The 20,675-nt window shown below is 49.3% G+C and overlaps 9 protein-coding genes and 1 non-coding gene across 10 annotated transcripts; 5 read left to right on the forward strand and 5 right to left on the reverse strand.

Moving 5' to 3' along the window:
- Window positions 1-142: 142 nt before the first annotated feature.
- Window positions 143-3,541, forward strand: CLUP02_09516 (uncharacterized protein; the record flags this gene model as incomplete). The annotated part of the gene is made up of 17 exons (XM_049288494.1): window positions 143-354; window positions 426-547; window positions 620-650; window positions 709-741; window positions 809-921; window positions 956-1,033; window positions 1,124-1,168; window positions 1,234-1,444; window positions 1,575-1,658; window positions 1,722-1,772; window positions 1,853-2,028; window positions 2,127-2,158; window positions 2,238-2,313; window positions 2,497-2,789; window positions 3,077-3,151; window positions 3,286-3,361; window positions 3,426-3,541. 17 exons carry the CDS (start codon window positions 143-145, stop codon window positions 3,539-3,541), a joined length of 1,824 nt encoding a protein of 607 aa, XP_049145638.1.
- A 154-nt stretch (window positions 3,542-3,695) lies between these two features.
- Window positions 3,696-4,812, forward strand: CLUP02_09517 (uncharacterized protein; the record flags this gene model as incomplete). Its single annotated transcript, XM_049288495.1, has 2 exons — window positions 3,696-4,588; window positions 4,638-4,812. The coding sequence occupies 2 exons, from the start codon at window positions 3,696-3,698 to the stop codon at window positions 4,810-4,812; spliced, it is 1,068 nt and encodes a 355-aa protein (XP_049145639.1).
- Window positions 4,813-5,075: 263 nt separating this feature from the next.
- Window positions 5,076-6,859, reverse strand: CLUP02_09518 (uncharacterized protein; the record flags this gene model as incomplete). The annotated part of the gene is made up of 4 exons (XM_049288496.1): window positions 5,076-5,375; window positions 5,434-5,772; window positions 5,826-6,301; window positions 6,364-6,859. The coding sequence occupies 4 exons, from the start codon at window positions 6,857-6,859 to the stop codon at window positions 5,076-5,078; spliced, it is 1,611 nt and encodes a 536-aa protein (XP_049145640.1).
- A 642-nt stretch (window positions 6,860-7,501) lies between these two features.
- Window positions 7,502-8,577, forward strand: CLUP02_09519 (uncharacterized protein; the record flags this gene model as incomplete). Its single annotated transcript, XM_049288497.1, has 3 exons — window positions 7,502-7,604; window positions 7,655-7,938; window positions 7,999-8,577. 3 exons carry the CDS (start codon window positions 7,502-7,504, stop codon window positions 8,575-8,577), a joined length of 966 nt encoding a protein of 321 aa, XP_049145641.1.
- A 178-nt stretch (window positions 8,578-8,755) lies between these two features.
- Window positions 8,756-10,611, reverse strand: CLUP02_09520 (uncharacterized protein; the record flags this gene model as incomplete). The annotated part of the gene is made up of 5 exons (XM_049288498.1): window positions 8,756-9,352; window positions 9,406-9,645; window positions 9,716-10,134; window positions 10,193-10,491; window positions 10,535-10,611. 5 exons carry the CDS (start codon window positions 10,609-10,611, stop codon window positions 8,756-8,758), a joined length of 1,632 nt encoding a protein of 543 aa, XP_049145642.1.
- A 38-nt stretch (window positions 10,612-10,649) lies between these two features.
- CLUP02_09521 (uncharacterized protein) lies at window positions 10,650-11,355 on the reverse strand (the record flags this gene model as incomplete). Its single annotated transcript, XM_049288499.1, has 3 exons — window positions 10,650-10,854; window positions 11,153-11,269; window positions 11,342-11,355. The coding sequence occupies 3 exons, from the start codon at window positions 11,353-11,355 to the stop codon at window positions 10,650-10,652; spliced, it is 336 nt and encodes a 111-aa protein (XP_049145643.1).
- A 75-nt stretch (window positions 11,356-11,430) lies between these two features.
- Window positions 11,431-13,363, forward strand: CLUP02_09522 (cytochrome P450 4A5; the record flags this gene model as incomplete). The annotated part of the gene is made up of 8 exons (XM_049288500.1): window positions 11,431-11,511; window positions 11,571-11,700; window positions 11,775-12,196; window positions 12,290-12,343; window positions 12,392-12,811; window positions 12,876-13,042; window positions 13,095-13,215; window positions 13,268-13,363. The coding sequence occupies 8 exons, from the start codon at window positions 11,431-11,433 to the stop codon at window positions 13,361-13,363; spliced, it is 1,491 nt and encodes a 496-aa protein (XP_049145644.1).
- A 458-nt stretch (window positions 13,364-13,821) lies between these two features.
- On the reverse strand, window positions 13,822-15,347 carry CLUP02_09523 (uncharacterized protein; the record flags this gene model as incomplete). The annotated part of the gene is made up of 4 exons (XM_049288501.1): window positions 13,822-14,479; window positions 14,537-14,876; window positions 15,082-15,118; window positions 15,177-15,347. 4 exons carry the CDS (start codon window positions 15,345-15,347, stop codon window positions 13,822-13,824), a joined length of 1,206 nt encoding a protein of 401 aa, XP_049145645.1.
- A 3,116-nt stretch (window positions 15,348-18,463) lies between these two features.
- Window positions 18,464-18,535, forward strand: CLUP02_tRNA151. Its single transcript has one exon. It is a non-coding gene; the product is annotated as a tRNA-Arg (tRNA).
- Window positions 18,536-18,810: 275 nt separating this feature from the next.
- Window positions 18,811-19,392, reverse strand: CLUP02_09524 (uncharacterized protein; the record flags this gene model as incomplete). The annotated part of the gene is made up of 2 exons (XM_049288502.1): window positions 18,811-18,976; window positions 19,037-19,392. 2 exons carry the CDS (start codon window positions 19,390-19,392, stop codon window positions 18,811-18,813), a joined length of 522 nt encoding a protein of 173 aa, XP_049145646.1.
- Window positions 19,393-20,675: the final 1,283 nt, after the last annotated feature.

Below are 20,675 nucleotides of genomic sequence, written 5' to 3' on the forward strand. Positions count from 1 at the left end.
ATGGGATGAACAGGAAAGAGAATGAAAGACTTGAAAGGCGCGATGGAGAGAAAGAAGAACTGCTGGTCCGACCTATCGACGGCTGAGTCTTATATATGAAATACAAGCGCCGGATTCCGTTTCTCGTTTAAAGTGAGGTAAGATGGCGCCATTGGTGATTGTGGGAACTTGCAAGAAGGCCAGTCCACGGCTCCACGTTGACAACTGCATTGCTGGGCGTTTCCAACTGAGCGCATCCCTTGAGCTCGTCGAGACCCTTGTTTATTTCGCCTTCTGTGTAGTCCAAGATGATCTTACAAACATGACAGGGCATCGGAGGGACTGGACGAGGATTCCGTCGATAAAGACGCCTTGGTCGAAGGATACAGCAAGAGGTGATTGGCCTCTAGCGCGCCGGTTACATTGACATGAACGACGCGAGTAAGGAAGACCGATGTCTTGGCCCGTCCCATGACGGCCAGGGTACCAAAACCAGAGAACTGGGCGCAACTTCATTTCCTAAAAGAACGTGAGAGAATGGCTGCTGTCCGATATTGCCCGTCTTCTGGTATGGCCTGGTGTGGTTGGGGAGTGCAGGGGTTGCGAATAGGCTCATTCGGCTGTTGCTGGCAGGGCCTAGTTGAACCCACCGAGGGCAGAAGACCGAGCCAGTGCCCCCCCAGCTGGGCAGCCGTCCGCAGTAACGCTGAAGGTGTGACCCTGCGCTAGAGTTGTACAGCTGCTATGTTTCGGATCAGCAGGGTGAGTGGCTTTTGCGCGCGGCACCCCGGAGATAGATGAACGCCAAGATGCTGTCTAAATGAACGAGGACTGGTCGTTGGAGGAATAACTCAAAGCAGAGCGTCGCCGTGTGCAGAGCGGATGGCGCCGCCTATCTAAGAAGATGCGCTGCTGATCTGATGGGGGTTATTGTCATGATGTGTGGGGGGATGACCCCTGGCCTTGTTGCTCATAGCGAGTTGCCAACGAGTTGATGACCGGCTCCCATCTCTTTACACCTTTTACCTCACGTTGAAAGCCCATCTTACGGCGAGTTCTCAACTATAGAGGAACACAGATGCGAAACGAAACTTCTATATCTTACTTCCTTGTAACTTCCCGGCACTTTGCGATCACTTCGCAGCGAACTTTATCACTCTCAGACAGTATGCCCGTCATGATGCAAGAAGTGAGGGGGGCGGTCATTGACCTGTGCATCTACCCGCAACCTTGGCATGTTGCACTATTGAAAAGGGGGATTAGCTGCCAAGAATGCGAATATTGGCATTCTGCACTGCCAAACTCTGCTTTCCAATCATCGTGCAGTTCAACTGCCTACTCCACCATTTTCTCACTTCTTACCAAGCACGAGAACAGAAGACAATAGCGGCCTTGTGTTGCCCATTCAAGGCGGGCGTATCCCGTGGCCTCCTCCTCGCCTCTCACGAGTCATCGATGCACCAACGTACTCAATCCAACTGAGCCGATAGCGCCAAGACGTCTATATCGAACCAACCTTGGCATTCTACAACGCAGGAGATTGGAACCTGAACATCAAACGGCTCGTATTCGATCGGCAGAAATCCACAATCAAGGGGAGAACGTCTTGCTCTCAAGAGAAAGGAGAGAGCAAGATCCGCTAAATCAAGAACTCAGCTGGTAGCTACGTCTAGCCAGACGTATGTCGGGGGAAGATCGTTGTCAACGAATACAATTCAAGGTCGGTTGCGATGTCTGGTCAGACCCAGCAGGTCAGCACTCCCTCTAGCCTTTCAACGACTCCATAGCGTCATGTATGCCTTCTGTACTAACCAATGCCGAAAAGGTTAGCACCTGCGGTGACACCATTTTGTCTTAGGATCTCTTTGCATAGCGACGGCTACCGGAATCCTTCTCGATATCGACCGACGGTTGCATCTTGCCGAACTCTTCAGATCGCCCGGGTCATGTGGCAATCTTCGCCATTGACTTATTTTGCACGAATGAAACTGTTTCCTCCGTCTCCGAATGACCATACGGAAAAGCCACCGACATGCCTTGAAGAAGAAGGTGGGTTGATCAAAGCTAACATTACATCCATCTAAGGATTCCACTCCACTGTAAGCGATTTCCGGTTAAATTCAATTTGCTGCATTGATTCGACTCAGGCACAGTATCCGCATTGATCGAGGAAGGAAAGGTGACCTCGGACGAAGAATCAAGACCATCAATGACGACCTCAATAGCTATTTTTGTGTTCTTGATCTGCATCTCGAGAGATATTAGATGATCATCAGAAGCGAAATCGGCGCTTTGCTCAGTCTCGTATTGCTATGAGCTTCGAATCAGTTGCCAGTCTGCTAATAGGTTGAGTAATTGTCAGCGCGCAGACTGAACAGCATTCAGGATGCTTGCCACACTTTTAAGGGCTTATGTCTAGAAGCATAATACGTCTCGGAATCTTGGTATTCTTTGTTACTTGACGCATGTGTCTCGCTACATATCTTCGTGGGCTTTGCTAACGGCTCGTCGCTTTAGATACTTCCAGAGGTGTTTTTCCGAGCATCCACTGGTCTTCAGTTGACTATCGATACAACTCCCCTATCTCTCCGATAGTCGAGCAGCCTGATTTGAGAACGTTTCGATGCTATGGCCCAAGTTCTCGTCCATCATCCATGGGTACTGGCAGCACACGTATGAGTGGCCTAACAGGACATAGAACGGAGTCATCCCATGCTAACCAGTGGTCTCCTCGGTCGTCCGGTACTATGAGACATAAAGGCCTCTACCTAAACATTCCCTCTTCTTTTCCCGTCAACTCTCATGCAATGGTTGGCAACGACCTATTTTCTTTCGGTCTAATTACCTCTGCGTGTCAAATTCGCATTTTATCACCACACAAACCCCTTTCGGATAAAGATGAGGCAGAGAAATGTTTACGATCTGGTTGCCTGGTCATGAGAGACCAAGAAATAAAGCACTAGAGCAAGAGTCCACCACCTGCATATGCGTCCTCTGTTCTCTAATCCTACCACTCTCTCGATGCCCTTTAACGGCAGCAAATATCCCACAAGCGCATCATTCAGTATACCACCAAGCGGGTGTCATATCGGTCTAGGCGGCCGAGCTCAGCCTCATCTTAGATACCTACCCCGAAGTCGACATTGATAGCGACCTGGGTTATCGCAAAGTAGTAAGTTCAAGCTCCAGCGCCGCTAGTAGGGGTTCGCCTTGCTAGATACGGCTGTGGGGAGACGCTTCCTTCACCGAGAATCCCTACTCAACCTTTTAGTGCCAAGGTTACGTGACCTTCACGTCACAATGCAGTGTCCCTCGGATGTAATGAAGAGTCAGGAGCACAAGAGTGCGCTTGGTCTCAACTCTCGAGTTGGTCTTCTCTTTCGTCGGTATAAAAGTCTATCGTAATTTAAGGTTATCGGGGCTTCTAGCGTTGGCGATGGTTGTAGATAACGTAGGGAGCGGACGACATAAAATGCGGGGTCGGTCCGGCGCCGGTCACGGGTCTCACGGGTTGAATCGGCTGACCCCTGCTTCCCCTCACATCGCCGTCGGCATATCATGACGAAAGAAAGATAAGAATGCTGTTGGCATATCACTCTTGTTCATTCCACGGCTTCCTTACGTCTCAATACACCTCTCAAGTTTCTCTGCCTTTGTTTTGAGAGAGTACGGCTATAGACCCATTTCACTTTGAACCTCATTCCTCTCAATCAAACATGTCTGATATCAAGAAGTACCAGCTTGGAGACTTCGCCCTCCAAAGTGGTGGCTCATTGCCAGGAGCATGGATCGCATATAAGACATTTGGCGACCCATCCCTTCCAGCGGTTGTCTATCCTACCTGGTACTCCGGCGCTATTGCGGACAACGAATGGCTAGTGGGAGACGACAAGACCTTGAACCCGAAAGACTATTTCATCATCATTCCGGCCCTGTTTGGCAACGGACAGTCCGTCAGCCCTTCCAACTCAGACATCAATCCATTTCCCGACGTGTCTTTCTTCGATAACGTGAAGGCGCAATACGAATTGGTTACCAAGGAACTCAAGATCACCCATCTCAGAGCCGTTCTAGGATGGTCTATGGGCGCGGCTCAATCTTTCCAATGGGCGACGCAATATCCCGACTTCTTGGATATCGCAGTCCCATTTTGTGGCGCCGCGAAGTGCGCCCTACACAATCAAGTCTTCTTGGAAGGCGTCAAGTCGGCGCTTCTCGCGGCAAAGAAGACCAGCTCAGCCGGCAGTACGTTAGGACGCATTGCATCAACCGGGGACAAGTCTGCCAGGGTCTGGTCAGACGAGGAGAAGCAAGTTGGCCTGAAAGCTTTTGGTCGCGGGTACGCCGGATGGGGCTTTTCCCAAGCATTTTACCGACATGAGCTGCACAAAAAGTTTTACGGAGCCAAGGATCTCGAGGACTTCATGCAATCGTTTTGGGAGAAGTGGGCTCTTAGCAAGGACCCGGAGAACTTGCTTGTCATGATTCACACGTGGCAAAGTGCCGATGTGAGCAATCAAGAGCCATACAATGGCGATTTCAAGAAGGCCATGGCGAGCATCAAGGCTAAAACTTTGGTGCTGCCCTCCAAGACTGATCTCTACTTTCCGTAAGAATCTCGCTCTAAATACCGCCATGACTAGTACTGACAGTTGCAGGCCTGAGGACTCTGAGTATGAGGTCGAGTGTATGAGTGAAGGCGTCGGTGAACTGGCTGTTTACCCTTCCATTTGGGGCCATTGGGCTGGAGGGCCCCCGGGGAACTTTGAAGATGTGAAGTGGCTAGACGACAAGCTGAAGAACATCTTCGCTATAGCGCCAAAGAGGAGTTAAAGAGGTCCAGGAGTTGATTGCGAAATATGCGGGGCATGGCGTCGTGACCAAATTGTGTCTTTTCGCTAAAAGCAATAGTTAATTTGTGCACTTTACCAGGAAAGAAGACACCGCCTCTTCCTAAGTCCTATGCCGGTGTGCTATTTCAACTATCTACTAATGAGATGTAAGAGACAGACATATGTTACTGTAACCACCAAGAAGACATTCAGTCTCTCACTTTCTGAGGTCTCTACACACTGGACCTTCCTGCCATTGTCCCTTTACTTTCGTAGGGCTGGCTGAACGGTGATACCCTCAAACTTCTGCCGAATCTCTGTAGTTACGCCAGACATATCGCAGAGATCTTTATCATGCAACATGTCCGAGCGGGGCACCCAACTTCCATGTATGCCATTGCGTAGCCGGAAAGGTAGTTCAATTATTGCCACAGGGCCTGATTCAATATCTTTGGCGTCGAGGATCAAAATGCAGGACAGTCTGACATCTCGTCTGTTCGCGATGGTCACAAGAAAGCCGTCTCCTTCCGCAGCTTTGAAAATGTTAGTGAACCCATCACTCGTCTGATGCCTGTTGCTCAATGGAATATTTACCCTCCGGGGACCTTGGTAAGAAAGCTACCTCATGTAGGGAAGTATGTTCCCCCGCAGACCAGTGATCATACTTCCCGGTGTTGATATCTGCAGCTGCAATGGTGTTGTAAGTCCCACCGACAGGACTGTACTTGGCCTTTGGATCGTGAACGCAAAGGAACAGTTTGCTGTACGCTTTGGTTGCGAATCTTTCATCAACCTTGGGCATTTCGCCATCGAGGGCGACGAGCTCGGTCGGCTCAACTTGGAAGGTTGTTGCGTTGGGATCGAGCTTCCAGCGCACATAGCTACTAGCAGGTTGTCCCACCGCTGCTTTACCGCTTGGGTGAGAGAATGGGTCTTCGCCTCGTGGACTAAAGAACCAAAACTAGTGCACAAGTTAGAGAATGCTTTTAGGAGATAGTCCTACAGACTGCGCACCTTGTTATGGTGGGTAAGGGGCGCGTCGAGGTAAACACATCCGTCTTCGCCTTCGAACGCGTTTCCGGTGTGTCCGTAGAAGGCGTTCTTGAAGTTGAACCACCGAACATCTTCAGGTTTAGGGTTTCGCCGCGGCAGAAGACCAAAGGTCAGGGTCTTGTCCTCAGCCCATGCGAAATGCTTCGATCCTTGCTGCAGTATTTCAACTGGCTGTGTCTCAAGTGGAATGAGTACGAATACGATCCAATTCTTGGTCGCTGCCATATCGTGCATCATTCCCACATACGGCGTCTTAATCCAACATTCTTCGAGCTTCTCCCCGTTCTTATCGAAGAGATAGTATGCAACATCATTTGTCGCATCGCCTTTGGCTTCATAGCCCATGGTGATCAGTTCTCCATTGTCAGGGTCAATTTTCGGATGCGCGGTAAAAGTTGGAGCTGAGTACTGCCCATGAAAGTCGTACAATCCTTCAGCTTTGAATTAGTTGCATGTAGAGAACAGGCATGCATTGGTCAGTTGAGTGACGATACCTTACCTCTGGTTTCAAGGGAGTCCGGGTCCATTGCGTACGGCCTAGAGTCTTCTTTCAATGCCAGTAGCTGATTTTCGAAATACACAATGTGAGTGTTCGCAGTGGAGTGAACCTCATGCTTCACTCTTGGGTCGTCTGAGTAGCGGTTTCGATATTTGCCAAAGACTGACTGCCTCGCTGCCCTCTCAATGTTAAACTTGGCAGTGCGCACATACTTCTGCTTGAAGTCGGCGTGGCCGTGCCTGATTCGAACTGCATCTATGGCGCCATCCCCGTTGATGAAAACATCGTCTTCGTAAAGAGGGGCCCAAGACCAGTCGGGCATGCAACGGTAGTATGTTCCGTCTATCTCTTGTGGGATTGAACCGCGGACAATGCAATTATAGACTTCCGCTTCGAAACGGCAAGGTGCTTCTGGTCCATCAAAGAATGGCGTTGGAGGGAAGTTCGTCTCCTGTTGTGCCTTGAGAGACCTCGAACACTCAGAGAGGTTAGGCATGTTGCTATCTTGATTTGTTTAAACCTTGGGGATGCCCATTGGATTCGTCCGTCTTTCGATGAATAGTTATACTACCAAATGACTTATTCGGGTGGCCCGGCATTATCTTAATAAACGTCTTCGGTTTTACTACGCTACTTCTGGTAACCGAGACCGACTACGAGTAGTTGCAATCGAAACACCATGGTCATCATTGAAAAGTACAGTAATCGATTCCCAGGCTTTTCCTCCTTGACGCTTCAAACTCTGTATCATCTGCCGAACAGTGACGCTGCCACACTTTCCAACGGCGACCGCTATGCGGAGATGGCGGGGGCGGAGACCGAGACGGGATTGAACTGCCGGTCGACCAGGGATGCTAGGTCAAGCACAAAGGGCTCAGTGATTGGTGGCCTAGGACGGAGACCGAACTCAAGGTTTCGGCTCTGGCCGTGCGTTCATTCAGTAAGCTGACTAGGTAGGACGGAAGATCGTATATATCGAGTGTATTGACCTGGATACAAGGTGGTCACTGACAAACGTAAGAACTCAACAATTACAGCAAACTCTAGTCGCGAGCTCGCAGGGTCGCTGTCCTTGAACTAAGACTTGCAAACACACTACCAAGTGCCAGTCACTACCAAAGTTCAACCGAAAGTGGGCATGACTTCCAGCAAGGACTACGTTTTCAAGCAGGTTGGCAATACGTTGATTGAGGCAACGGCTTACTGGAAGCCAACAAAGAGTAAGGAGCCAAAGGGGCTTGGTAAGTCTTTAATCGATCGTGTCGACTACCTTGTGACTGAATGTTCCCAGCTCTGGCTCTTCATGGAGGAGGTTTCGTGATAGGATCCAGACATGCGTTGCCAGAGGTTGAAGTTGGGTATCTTGCCGACGCAAACTTTGTTGTCGTATCAGCTTCCTATCGACTTTGCCCACAAGTTCCCTTACACGACGTAATTGAAGACGCTATCGACGTTTTCTCTTGGTGCAAGACGGAGCTTCCGCAAAAGTTCGAAGCGGACACTGGCTTTAGGATTGACGCACGAAAGGCGGTGGTTTTCGGGCAATCTGCTGGAGCACTCTTAGCTTTACACTTGGTGAGTTACCAATGCTTCCGGTCCCAGTTTGATACCCAAAACTCAACATCTCATGAATAGGGTGCTCTGGCGGAACCTCCCCGGGCGATTCTTGACTTTTATGGCGTCAAGTACGTCAGTGATGAATTCTGGCACAAGCCTTTGCCTGCCTTAGCTGCCATTCCGACACTGCCACAGGCTTTAACCGACAAAATCTTTGAAGAACCGGTCATGACGACCACTGTCACATCCCTAGAAAAGGCAGCTGCGTCTCAAGACGGGGAGAGAAAAAGGGGCATGCCAGCACCCGATCTATCGGTTCCTAGAAACGCCTGGCTATTCGCAGCATTGAAGAACGGGACACAGATGAAGTCCATCGTCAAAGACGATGACTTCGACCGCGTCGACCCTGTTAAAGTGTTTCACCCAAAATTCCCCCCAACCTTTTTTGTGCATGGGGATAATGATGGCTTGATTCCCAATGCCTTCAGCGAAAGGGCTTGTAGGGAGCTGACCGAGCTTGGAGTGAAGGCGCGTATCTCTTTGATTCCAGGCCAATCCCATGGTTTCGATGCCGGCTTAGGAGTGGATGACCCGGAATGGCCGCAGGTACGCGATGCGCTGGACTTTCTCATCTTCTACGGAAACAAAGCCATCTGAGGTGCACGCATCCTGCTAGAGATTGAAATCGAAATTATACTCAGAGAACCCCAGCTGCTCCCACAAGTCCAAATTGGGTAGTCCTGTTTCGAAAGAGATGATACTGCTGTCAAATGTTGTGGTTTCCGGTCTTGAAGAAGTTAGAAAGTCTGCTGGTAGAGAAGTCAAGCTAAAGAACTCACTGGCGGTGTTCAATGTCTTCGAGTACTTTGTCAAAACACTGGACGGCAAAAGCGTGCAATCTATCAGGAAACATTCGAAGAAGACTCCTCAACTTTATCACCATATCTCGCAAATCGACAGACGCTGGATTCTTGATGATTCTGATGAGAAGCACCAGTCCGCAGGTCACTGCATGGTACGAATCAAACCAGAAGTGGCTGGTAAGAACATCCCTTTCCTGCATCTCGATCAGCGTTGCAATAGTCTTGTTGTTGCTATCTTCGCAGATGTTCATTCGATGGTCGGCATCAGACCCTGAAAAGGTAGCATTAAACAGGTACGATTGAGTCAATAAGACGATGATGCAATGATATCTCAACCGTAAGTACAGCGTGGCGCGCAACAATGATGGGGGGATTGCTGCTGCAGGTATGGTCAGGTGCTGAGGCAGGCTCTCCCACCACCCATAAAGGTCTTGAATCAACCGATCGATAGCATTGCCATTATCGCAATGTTTCTCGGAGTTGCACTGAAGGGTACGAGACAGAAGCCGTGTAAGGCGTGCTGAGGCGAAGGCATACATGGGCGGCATGTTTGGGGCACCGATGAGGTTCTATGACGTGATGTTAGTTGAGGATTACATTTCAATGGCTTGCGCTGGATTACATCTGAAGGCGAACCGATGGTACTTAGATCAACGGTGATTCCTAACGATCTCCCCAGAACGCTGGTGAACCACTGATCCAAGTCGCATAATGACCACCAAAGCTTGGTTTTCTGTTCCGCCCACAGGGGACTTTCGTCGTCAGTTGCTACGTGCAACCCAAGTGACTGGGCAATTCTGATGGCGCTGCCGAGGACGACCCAAGAAGTGTTCCGCTGGCTTTTCTTTAGCCGGTACAAGGCCTAAGCTCAGTGAGCTGCATTAGCTGAGTTCTTGATCGGTGAAGTAGAGGTAAGCAGCATTATGACTGACCATAACAATAATCGCCTGGATACTCTCGACACTCCCCTCCTCGATGACACTCTCCATCTTCTTTGAGGCAAGCTCAAAATGATGTGGATCGTCGTCAATGAGAGCAACGATGAGCTGAATCATGGCTTGGGTCGACACGCTCACTTCTGCATTTCCGTGGGCTCTCACTATTGCATCGAAAAGCTTTTCTGGACCGAGGACGTAAAATACGCAGTTGACGAAGCGAAGAAAGACAACGCTGCATCTTTCGCATGTCTTTCTGTCGGGAAGTGCTGCATCCTGTTTATTCGACAGCGGTTCGCCTTCACGCAAGTCAAAGGTGCCACTGGGTTGCAGTGCCGCGAGCCGAGGGAAGCTTCGTGTGATGCACAGGCTGACTTTGGACTGAAGGACCGCGTAGCTTGAGGCACCGTTGAATCCTAGGGGGCGATGAGTAAATGCGAGATTCTTGTTAGACCGAATCGCAAGTCTACTCACTTCGCTGGCGTGTTGCATCTGAAATGAACGAGCCCTCTGACATTGGTGACGCCGAGTCCTTAGCAGCGACACCCGGTAGTAAGTGCCCGCCATCGACCGGCGAGCATGACGAAGTATCCGCAGGTGGGACTTGCTGTGCAAGTTCCGTGGGAAAGTCAGGTTGTTGGGGTGCCGCCTGGAGTTTGCTGACAAAAGTGCGCAGGCTTTCAACGCTTAATGGGATACCAGGAGTATAGTGCTGGACAATGGCGGCCATCAGTTCGAACTGCTCCTTCGAAGTGTGATAGTAGGGACGGATGCTGGCTTCATCAGTGACAACGCAATCTAATCCGAGGCGCTCACACCGGTGACAGGATCTGGACGTCGGTTTGTCGCACTCTCATAGTCAGTACGAGACTCAGTCCTTGATGTAGCTCCATTGCTCACTTTGATCTTTCGCTGTCTGCAATTGACGCAGCTAGAGGGCAGCCGACCGGCTCGACGCGTTGTTGTACTCATGCTGGCAATGACGGAATCGTTTCAAATCGAGGCACGTCTGCGATTGAGATGATTCCGATTGCCCAGCGAGGAAGCCATCATCACCAGACCACGGTATCACATAGAACGCAAAGGGCAGGCCAGGAGCCTTGGAGCCATGAGCATGGTCATACTCAGAGGCAACACTTGAATGCTGTGGGGATTTGTGCTAGCCTGTGGTCCCGGCGTTGTAACCGTAATAGCACGGCCCATTTGGAGTGATGTTAGGCACGAAACATTGGAATATGCCGGCTAGATCAGACTTCCTTCAACGTAGGGACTGTAGAACTCATTATTAATGCATAAGCTTCATATTCTGTATGACTCGTGTTGGAAAGCGTCATGATCTCGAAACATCACGGGTGAAAGGGGAGCGGCATGGAGACGGAGGGCGGACAATAGGGTACAAACAGAATCTAGGGGAGAGAGACCCACAGCGGTCACCGCTCTCCGTCCCATGCCGCATTCTTTGAGTTCGGCAGTCGAACACGGTCTCCGCGCTGGACACACCCATCGGTGACTGTGGATCCTCGATCCTTGTACTCAGGCGCTATCGGCGATCTGGGAAGTACTCACTTCTGTCTGCGAGGATATGAAAGACTAGTAACGAGAAATGATAAATTACCGTATTACGGAGAAGAGAACATGTTGTGTCTTTATTGCCACGCTTCGAATTGTTGCAGAGGAGTCAACAAATCAGTGAGCACAATTCCAAATGAGCCATGGAGACTCAGAACGCGACGGTCAATTGGCACTATTCCAGTCCCCAAGTCGCTGCCATCATCTCTGCAATCTTATGTTTGGTATATCAAACTGACATCAATATGCCTCCAAACATTGGACTCTAGACTGACTCTAGTAGCTGGCGATCCCTCTCATTTACAATGTGATCTTCCACCCTCTGGCCCGAGTCCCGGGGCCTTTCTTGGCCAAGTTCAACGACTTCTGGCACGCATACCAACTATACACAAATATGAGACATGAGACGCTCTGTAAACTTCATGATAAATACGGTAATCACTACAATCTGCTGCTCTCAATGGTATTAGCTAACATGGATGGCTAGGTCCTTTGGTGCGCTTGGGCCCGAGCACTGTCTCTGTGAACACCACAGAAGGATTCCAAAAGGTTTACTCGGCGACATCACCAATCGACAAGTCGCCATTCTATCAGAGCTTCACCCCAGGTTTCCAAAGTAGTTTCTCTTCGATGGGTCTTGCGTACAAAGAGAAGAAGTCTATTCTCTCTCAAGCATTTGCTCAGAAGAAGCTAGACGCCATGGAACCAGCATTCATGGAGCATATTTGGAAGCTTTGCGACGTGATGAAAAGTCAAGCTAAGGTCAATTTAGATGATTGTTTATCAGCCTTGACAGTTGACATCTTATCGGACGTTTGTTTCGGCGAAACGTTTGATTTACTTCACAATCCCACAGAGAAGGCGAACATCAGCGATGGTTTAGTGCAGGCAGCAAAATTTGTCTCATTGGTACCAATAAACGCCTTCGATTGTTCCATACTCCAGGCAATTTGACTAAGAGAGTTTTAGGAAGGTACACTCTGGAGATGACCTTTGTTGCAGCGCCTAATTCGAAAGTTCTCGTACAACCATACGACGCGGGGCTATCCAGCGAAGGTGAGTCTGCCTTCTGTTTCAAGCAGCATCGTCAACTGAAATGCGTAGATGGCGATTGGCGCCATGATCAAACAGAGACAGAATCCTTCGGGTAGGCAAGACATATTCAATTACCTACTTACGGCTAAAAGTCCCACCACCGGTACGCCGTTTCCTGATCGTGAGCTGTTCGGTGAAGCGATCGTCATGTTTGTAGCAGGGTCTGATACCACATCTACTGCGCTGTTGACAATATTGTGGCATCTGTTGGCTCATAAAGATGCATATGACAAGGTGGCCTTGGAGGTTAGATCTACAGTCACGACGCGTGATGAATTGAACTACCACAAGATTCAGCACCTACCATATCTAAGAGCTGTGATTGAGGAAGGATTGAGAATCTTCCCACCGAATGCAGGTTTCATTCCGAGACAGGTACTCCAATCCGACGGAGCCTTCGTTCTCCACGGCATACCTCTGCCAGTGGGAGTAAGTCGATATCATCGTCTATCTCAACCTCAAGAGCGTGGACACTGACATCATCCCTTCTCAGACGGAAGTCGGCGTTGCAAACATGGCGATGCATAGGAACCCCAAGTATTTTGAACGACCAAACGACTTCATTCCAGAACGCTGGATCGGCGATGGCCATTCTGCGGTAAAGGATAAATCAGCTTTCTCTCCCTTCTCCAAGGGCCCAAGGGCGTGCCTCGGAAGAACGTAAGAGGTCCCGTTTTAGCTTCTCACAGACCATTGCTAAACTTTGTACCAGAATGGCATACATGGAGATGTCTATAGCTTTGGCAGCAATGTTTTTGGAGATGGACATGGAATTTGAGGATCACGGTTCTGAGGCAAGACAGGGTTACACAGCGACGGATTCTTTCGTTCTCGTACGACCAAAAGTTAGGATCGTGGTAAAATCTCGCCGCTGAGAGGACGCAGGCAATCTGGAGGGCATTTGAGTCTTTTCTCTCGTGGGAAGCAGCCCCTCTGTTGCGATCTCAGCAAAGCGACAGGGGCTGCAGCAGAAGCCGCTAATGGAAGAAGGCACAGGCCATGAGACATGTTCACAAGAACATGCTGTAGAGACCGATCGGGTTCGAGATCTTGGTTGCAAAGACGGGAGCAATTTAGGCTAAAGGAGTTGATCTCATTCACCCCTGCTAATCTGATCACGGGAATCGGCGAGGCCCCAGCCAGGATGCTCCCATGCATGAGAGTCTTGAATACTGTAGTCACCAGGGATAGCAATGAAGAGAACCATATGGCGATGTAGAACAAAATGGCCTTCTGATAGTAATTATAGGAATATCTTGCCAAGAACCCACGCCAATATCCCACATCAGCCGCCCATGTGGAATAAAGTAGTAAAGAAAATGGTATCTAGTAAAGAGTGATATCTCCAACGCCAACGTAATCTCTGGGCTTAATAGGCCGTCCCTCAATGGTTCAAAGTTTCTTCGTATCAATACAGCACTATCTGTAGAGGGACTGACTCATGAGAAACCCCTTGCCTCAACTTTCTGTGAGGAGACCTGCACAATATCGCACTTAACCTCGATCGGCGCTCCTGGCTGCAGCTCGATCTCGTCATCAGAGACTCTCCTTCCCGCTTCGATTCTTGTTTCGACGACGGCGTGGTGGTTTGGTCTATATCCGCCCAATTCGATAGACTCCTGTTGCCGTGATGGAGACGGCATCTTATCGGTCTGACTGGTGAAATCCGGGCTATCTCTCGAGGCTTGGATGGGCAGCCCTGTCTCGCGGCTCGCATCAGAGTGGCTCAAATCGTAGCTGGCGACGCCATAGAGATCAGCCTTGCTGTCCGCCGAGCCAGTTCGTCGTTTCGAGTAGCGGGCAGAGTAGTGATTCGGGTTGCCAAGTGTACCACCGAGCTCGGGATCGCGGTGGCGTGAGGTACTTTCGGTGTTTTCAGAATAGTCTCCGTTCTTGTGGTATTTCGAGGATTTCGCAATACGGCTCGACAGGGCGGGAATGAATCGAGAGACCAAGGGTCGGAATGTCGGTAGGCAAGCGCAGACGAGTCCACAGCAGAGCTCGCCGATGGACCAACCGGCGGTCTCGACATTTTGCCAAGTGAAGTCTTCTTCGAGCTTGAGGAATCGGATTCGGATGAAGGATATGGTACATGTGCTATTCAAAGATTAGTCGGAGCCCGGAATGGTCGTGTGATCACGGGACAAGACATACAAAAAGCCCAAACAGAAGATACCAAGCAAGACATATTTCTGGCCTCGGGCCAGATTCAGTCTGTGAATAACTGGCAGCGGCAGCACAAATACAATAATGTCGGTGATGATATTGCCTGCTGCGTTGATGTACCATTGGGGGTAGTTCGGGATGCATTTGCCATCAATGGTCTTGTCCCAGAATGCCGGGATAGGGGTACAGATGAAGATCTCGACAAGGATCTGCGAAATGCTCCATGCGCCGACTATTACCATGGCCGCAATGAAGACCTTCTTCATCTTTTGGACGGCCAGGACTCGGTAATATTGAAAAAGGAAGGTCATCTTGATACCAGCCAATGCTGCATTATAGAATACAATGGTGACGTAGAATGTCTTCGAAGTGTTAATAGGTGTGCGAAATGGATTGTATCAGACATCAACTGACCTTCATGTAGTCTTGAATTTGTTCCGAAGTAAGAAAGTAAACATGATGACCGAGGCCATTTCTGGTGTCTTCAGGTTGTTAGATACCATCTGATGGAGCCGTGGATATATATGACTCACTCAGTGCGACAGCCAAGCCGCATCCAAGAACCAACAGCTACAGAGTTGTGGTCAGAATCAGGTTCAAGGCATGGAGAGGACTTTCCAAAACCTACAAAAGCAAAGACGGATGCCCAGTCATCCATACCAAATTGTCGTATCACGAATATTCTGGTGTACACTCGTATTGATACAGCCAAGAAGGCAACTGAAAGCACAAAGCTCGTGACGCCGACGACGATTGGTACCCGCGAGTCGTCCGCGCTCATTCCTGGAGGGACCTCCATGCTGCCTGTGAACTCTCCCTGAACAATGTTGACGGCTATGCTTGGTTGGTAGTGGAATTAAGAAGCATCGATAGTCCACGAGGACTGGCACGTGGCAATGTGCTTTTTCGTTCCCTTCAACGGCGGCTGATGATGGGGATAGGTGTGGGACGTCGGACGACGAAATGCATGGGAATCTAAACGCCGAGGGATGCTGTCTTTGTATATTGACGAAAACTTGGCTTTGCCAGCCTTGACTGGTCTTAGATCGAAGGGGCACCTATGCGCGGGTGTGGCTCGAGAAAGAGGCAGAAGACAGAGAGGGTGTGAGACATCAACGAGAAGGAGCTGCCCGCAAAGACTGCTACACTAGCACGCCTCGCACGCTCGAGGGACCCTCAGGTTTTCGATATTCCGTGTCTCATATGGCTTAGACGTGGAGACCACTGTGGGATCGACGAATCTATTTCCAAGGATACTGTCGATTGCCTTTGGGCAGAAAAAGCGCAATGCAGGAGCCGTGCGCGCGGTAGACTGCTCGGAATACAAGAAGACAGCTGGGCGGAACTAGCACAACGGTCGTGGCTTCTTCTCTGATGACACCCTTTGTGCAGTTTTTGTACACTTGCATGACGACCTAACGAATTGGCAAATGGGGAGTGACACCTTGTTTACTAGCGGAAAAGCCGTAGCGTGTAAGCTATGCCGGGACGGCTCCGCGTGTCGTTATGAAGGTTTAGACGAACTAACGGGCCTTCGATTCGTCATGTTAGACTACACCCGGAAGGTGGGAAAAGGAGAGGAGGGTGGCAGGCAGTGGACAGTCTGCGGTGTTGGAGGTCTGCCAGCCTAGGGACGCAACGTTATTCTCGACGCGCAGATGACGGCAATCTCCCGGCTTTGCTGGCACGCTGGCACGCTGACGGCGCATGGATTTGGCGGCACTGCATTCCTCTTGTCGCGGGCCAGGGCGGCAGGCATTCTGGGATTTCTTCCATTTTGGAGATGCGGCGATTCAGCTGCCATCGATAGAGAGACTTGCAATGTCTCAGATCACCTCCTGGCATGTGCAAATATGGAGCTGGGAGCTTGGGAGTCGGCCCCGAGTTGGAGTCGATGTCTGTGTGTCCAAGAGATAGCCCAATGATGATCGGCTGGACAGGGTGATAGGCTCGAACCCCGGGGATCCAAAGTCGTATACCGTCCCTGCTAGCCCGGGATAGGGACCGGGGTAACTCCTGTCCGCTTCTCGGTGAAAGAGGAGACTATCGCGGGAATTTATGTCGCCAGGGTCGCGGCTGACTCGCATTTGAGAGGTAGTGGTTGTTGGCGCAATTGCCAGGCATCGGCGATCACTGCTGACGGGCAGGAAAAAGAAATTGGGCATCAAATAGACTACGAAGCATTCTGCCGGGCCGAAGACAGATATTGAATAAAGCCATGGACGAATGACCTTGACTAAACTATCTGTTCATCTGATCGGCAGACTGACTTTGGCTTCCAGAATCGGGTGAAACAGAGACAGTTCAAAGGTCCCTTTTCGTAAGACCAGCCAGATCATAGATGGCTACTTTACCCTCTTGCGTAACAGTGTGCCGACAGCGACTCGGCTACGGAAATCATCTGACAAGATGATGATTATGACCGTATCTGTTTCCAGCAAATTTCTCGCTCTCGCACGAAAGAGGTAGTATTTTAGGACTTTGGGCGTCTCAGCCGCGCTCTCACCGGTGCCGACTACTCACTACGGAGTATGGGAGGGCAGATTCGTTATTGCAGCTCAACCGAGCAAATTCGGCGACGGCGGCCGAGCCGGTGAAGGGAGACCCACCTAAGTTCCTTGTTCTTCGCTCTCGTCGTCGAATCCAGCCTTTCCAGCTTGGCGTTGAAGGACCCTGGCACGCCTGGCAAGTCTGGCAGCCTCTTCGAAGCGTGGATCTGGTAAATCATGCCACTCAATGAATCGCATTGGTTAGAACCTGGCAGGCGAGGGTCTGAGCGTAACCACGCCGTCGGAGGGACGAGCCGGGGGGGGAAACGGGCAATGAATACTCTGCAACGCCTCTCGACTTGATTTGGACGACCGTCGATACAAAGGCCCGTTTAGCTCCGACGTTTGGCCCGACGATGGCGTGTCTTGCTACGCATTGTTTGTTCTCTTCGTACCATATTCAAGCCACAGCTGCGGCAACGAGAAATAAACTCAGGTAACCTGCTCCGCGGACAGGCTCCGGGCAGTACGGTAACTGTGTTGTCAAACGTTCTCGCGCTTATGAGAATTCAAAGAAACACGAAGGTAACACAACAATCAATGACTCGTTGATGTCCCAAGACTAGGTTAACGTCTCCAGAGAGAGGAAGCGCAGAAACACCCTCCTTTTCGAGGATACAGCAGACTCCCTGGGGATGGACAAGGAATATTCGCTTATTCCTCGCTGAATTCCACCGCGCGAGCCAGAATAGCCCGCTGAAACCCCTGGCATGTCCGCCTGGCGTGTCACTCGTCATCCATGGCGGGTCGATCTAACGGGCGCTGCGCCGGTGACAGCCCCTCTGTAGTGGGGTAGAAGGATCCGGTTCCTGGAGCGTGAGGGGAACAGGGCACGGCGAAGCCATAGAGATCGGTTCGACTTGTCGAGACGGTCAGGCTGTTGTTCCTGGATACTCAGCCGGAATCCATTGGCGTCAGGAATCTAATCTGCTATCATCGTGGAGGATCAGCATGCTTGCTAATTTACCCCCATGATGAGCCGTCCCACGCAACTGGTAAACTTTAGTCGTCGTCAGGTGATCCCCCTCTCCAAATCTTTGGGAGACTAGGGTTGAACTATGCAATCAAACGCAGAAATCATCGCACATTCAAAGAGTACGAATATCAACACGGAACCGATTATCTCTAACAGTTTTGCATCTTGTCATCCATATACGGGCAGCAAGACCTCAACTCCCCTCACCCTGTTGACGAGTGAGTGAAGCATGCTGTGAGGGATTACGTATTCACATTACCACAGACCCGCCCAGCTCCGTCGCGACCCATTCTAGTGCAGCAAATTGCACCAGACTCTTGAATCTTGCACCATCATTTCCACAACGTTTCCGGTGAAATCAACCATTCGCAAGGCAGATCTTGTGATTCTGGCTGGCTGGCCAAATGGTAAGGCGTCGGACTCCTAATCCGAAGATTCTGGGTTCGAGTCCCCGGTTGGTCGTTCATGATGTATTCCCAGCAGCATGACCTTTTTGCTGCACAAGCTCGCCTTATCGTAGACCACCATCTTACTTTGTCGGTGTGCTTCTTCTTTCCTTCTGTGACTTTATAGGTGTCAGCTGTACTCGTCTGTGTGCTGAGGTTCTTGCTGAAAAACAAATCTTCTTTGGGTCTTTATATGACCACGGCTCTTGGATTTTGTCCCACTCACGTGGTATTGACTCCCGTGGTATTATCAAGTTTGTTTATTTCTTTTGTAACATCAAAGCCCAAACATTACTGGGCAACAAAACTGCCCAGATAGTCGGCCTTTCCAACCGGAACACCCTTGGATCTCAGAATCGCGTATCCTGCATTCAAGTGGAAGAAGAAGTTTGGAACTCCGTGGCTCAAAGCTGCCTCCTTCGCGGTAACCTTCAACGTCTTGCCACCAAAGATAGGCCTTGAATAATGTTAGATATCTCTTCTGTATTCTGTCTCGTTTCATGGAACAAGCACTCACAAGTCGACTTGCGAGTCAGCCTTGGCGTTAACAGTCGCCGCATCGACCTTGCTCAGGAGCTCCAGAGCATCCTTGATACGCTTGTGGAGATCCGCGATAGTCTTCTCCGTGTTCTCGTACGGCTCCAACTCAACACCGGTCAGACGGCTGATGTTGGTCTTGACAGTCTTTGTCGCATTCTGGACCTGGAAAGTGAGGGGGAGTTGGTCCTCAACAAGACGAGCCTCTGGGTAAGTGTTGACATCCACATTGTTGGCCTTGGCATGCTCCTCAGCCTTTGTCAGGATGTGATCAAAGGTCTTGAGGCCCTTGGTGAAAGTGGGAATGACTGCGTCGTAGACGGTGACTGATGCCATTTTGTCGATGCTTCGATGTTAAGATGAGGGGAAATTGAGGAGAAGGCCGGAAGTCTCGGGAAACAGAGCGGGAGGTTTTTATAAGAGTTGATAGAGTTCAATCGTCTGTGTGACCGGCTTCGAAACATTGATCATGAAACGGATCTTCAGGCCGTCTTATATAATTATGTAGATCAACAAAGCGGTACATCACGGATTGGTAAGTTAATGTCACGTAACAGGGATAGTAATCGCACCTTACAAAGTGCCCGTTACGTACTAAATTACGTATCTATCTCAGATATCGTGTATATAGACCTTCTCCTTTTGTCTATTTCTACTTTAATAGTTAAGCCACTTTTACTATACTCCGTATGCCTATTACTACGTACTATAACTCGTAATAGTTATAAGCCTAGCTCTTAATTAAGACCCTATATTATAATAACGCACTTATTAATACGATTCTTACGATCTCTTTAAGATAACCGACTTACTTATACTTACTTTGGCCTAAGCTAAACTAACTAACTATAATAGTTAGATTAAATAGTTTAACGTACTTTGCGCTATAAGTAAGGGCATTGGGGTTTAAAAGTACGTCGACCTAGACGCTCTAAATTCCGACGCATTCCTTAACCCCTCTATAGCGCTCACTTCGCCTTTAGAATTTAAATAATTAGTCGCGACCTATAATAAAGAAGAACTACGAGCTTACTAAGCCCGTTATAAGGCGTTTAAAAATAACTAAAGAAACTAAAAAATCCTCCGCTAGTAATTTCTAAATATAATTCCTAATACGAACCTTTCGACTTCTTTAAGCACGAGTAACTTATAGAACTAAGCCGGGTTTCTTTTTATAAAGCTAGCTATACTACCTATTTTATATAAATAAATCTATCCCTATACCATACCTATAAAGAGGATCTATATACTTAAAAGTATTTAAAAATAATAAGAGCTCGATACTAAATATAAGTAACTTATAGCTTACGAACGTAATATTATTAATACGTATATTAAAGTCCTCGCTTAGTAGTTAGTAAAATTAGTTAACGCTATACTATACGAATACGTATTCTAAAAAGTTATTAAGAACGGCGCTAAGTTTAGTATATAGCGAATCGTTAGATATTTAAAATAAGAATTTACGCCCCCCGAACTAATAATAAGGAATATAGTTCGAGAGGAATATTAATAAGCCCTTAATAAAGCGAGGACCGGAATTAACCCCTAACGCTAATATAAGGAGTAGTAATCCGCTTACCTCCGAGCTAAAACGTACGATATTTTAAAAATTAATA

Source organism: Colletotrichum lupini, chromosome 5 (assembly GCF_023278565.1).
Source record: "Colletotrichum lupini chromosome 5, complete sequence".
Taxonomy (NCBI): Eukaryota; Fungi; Ascomycota; class Sordariomycetes; order Glomerellales; family Glomerellaceae; genus Colletotrichum; species Colletotrichum lupini.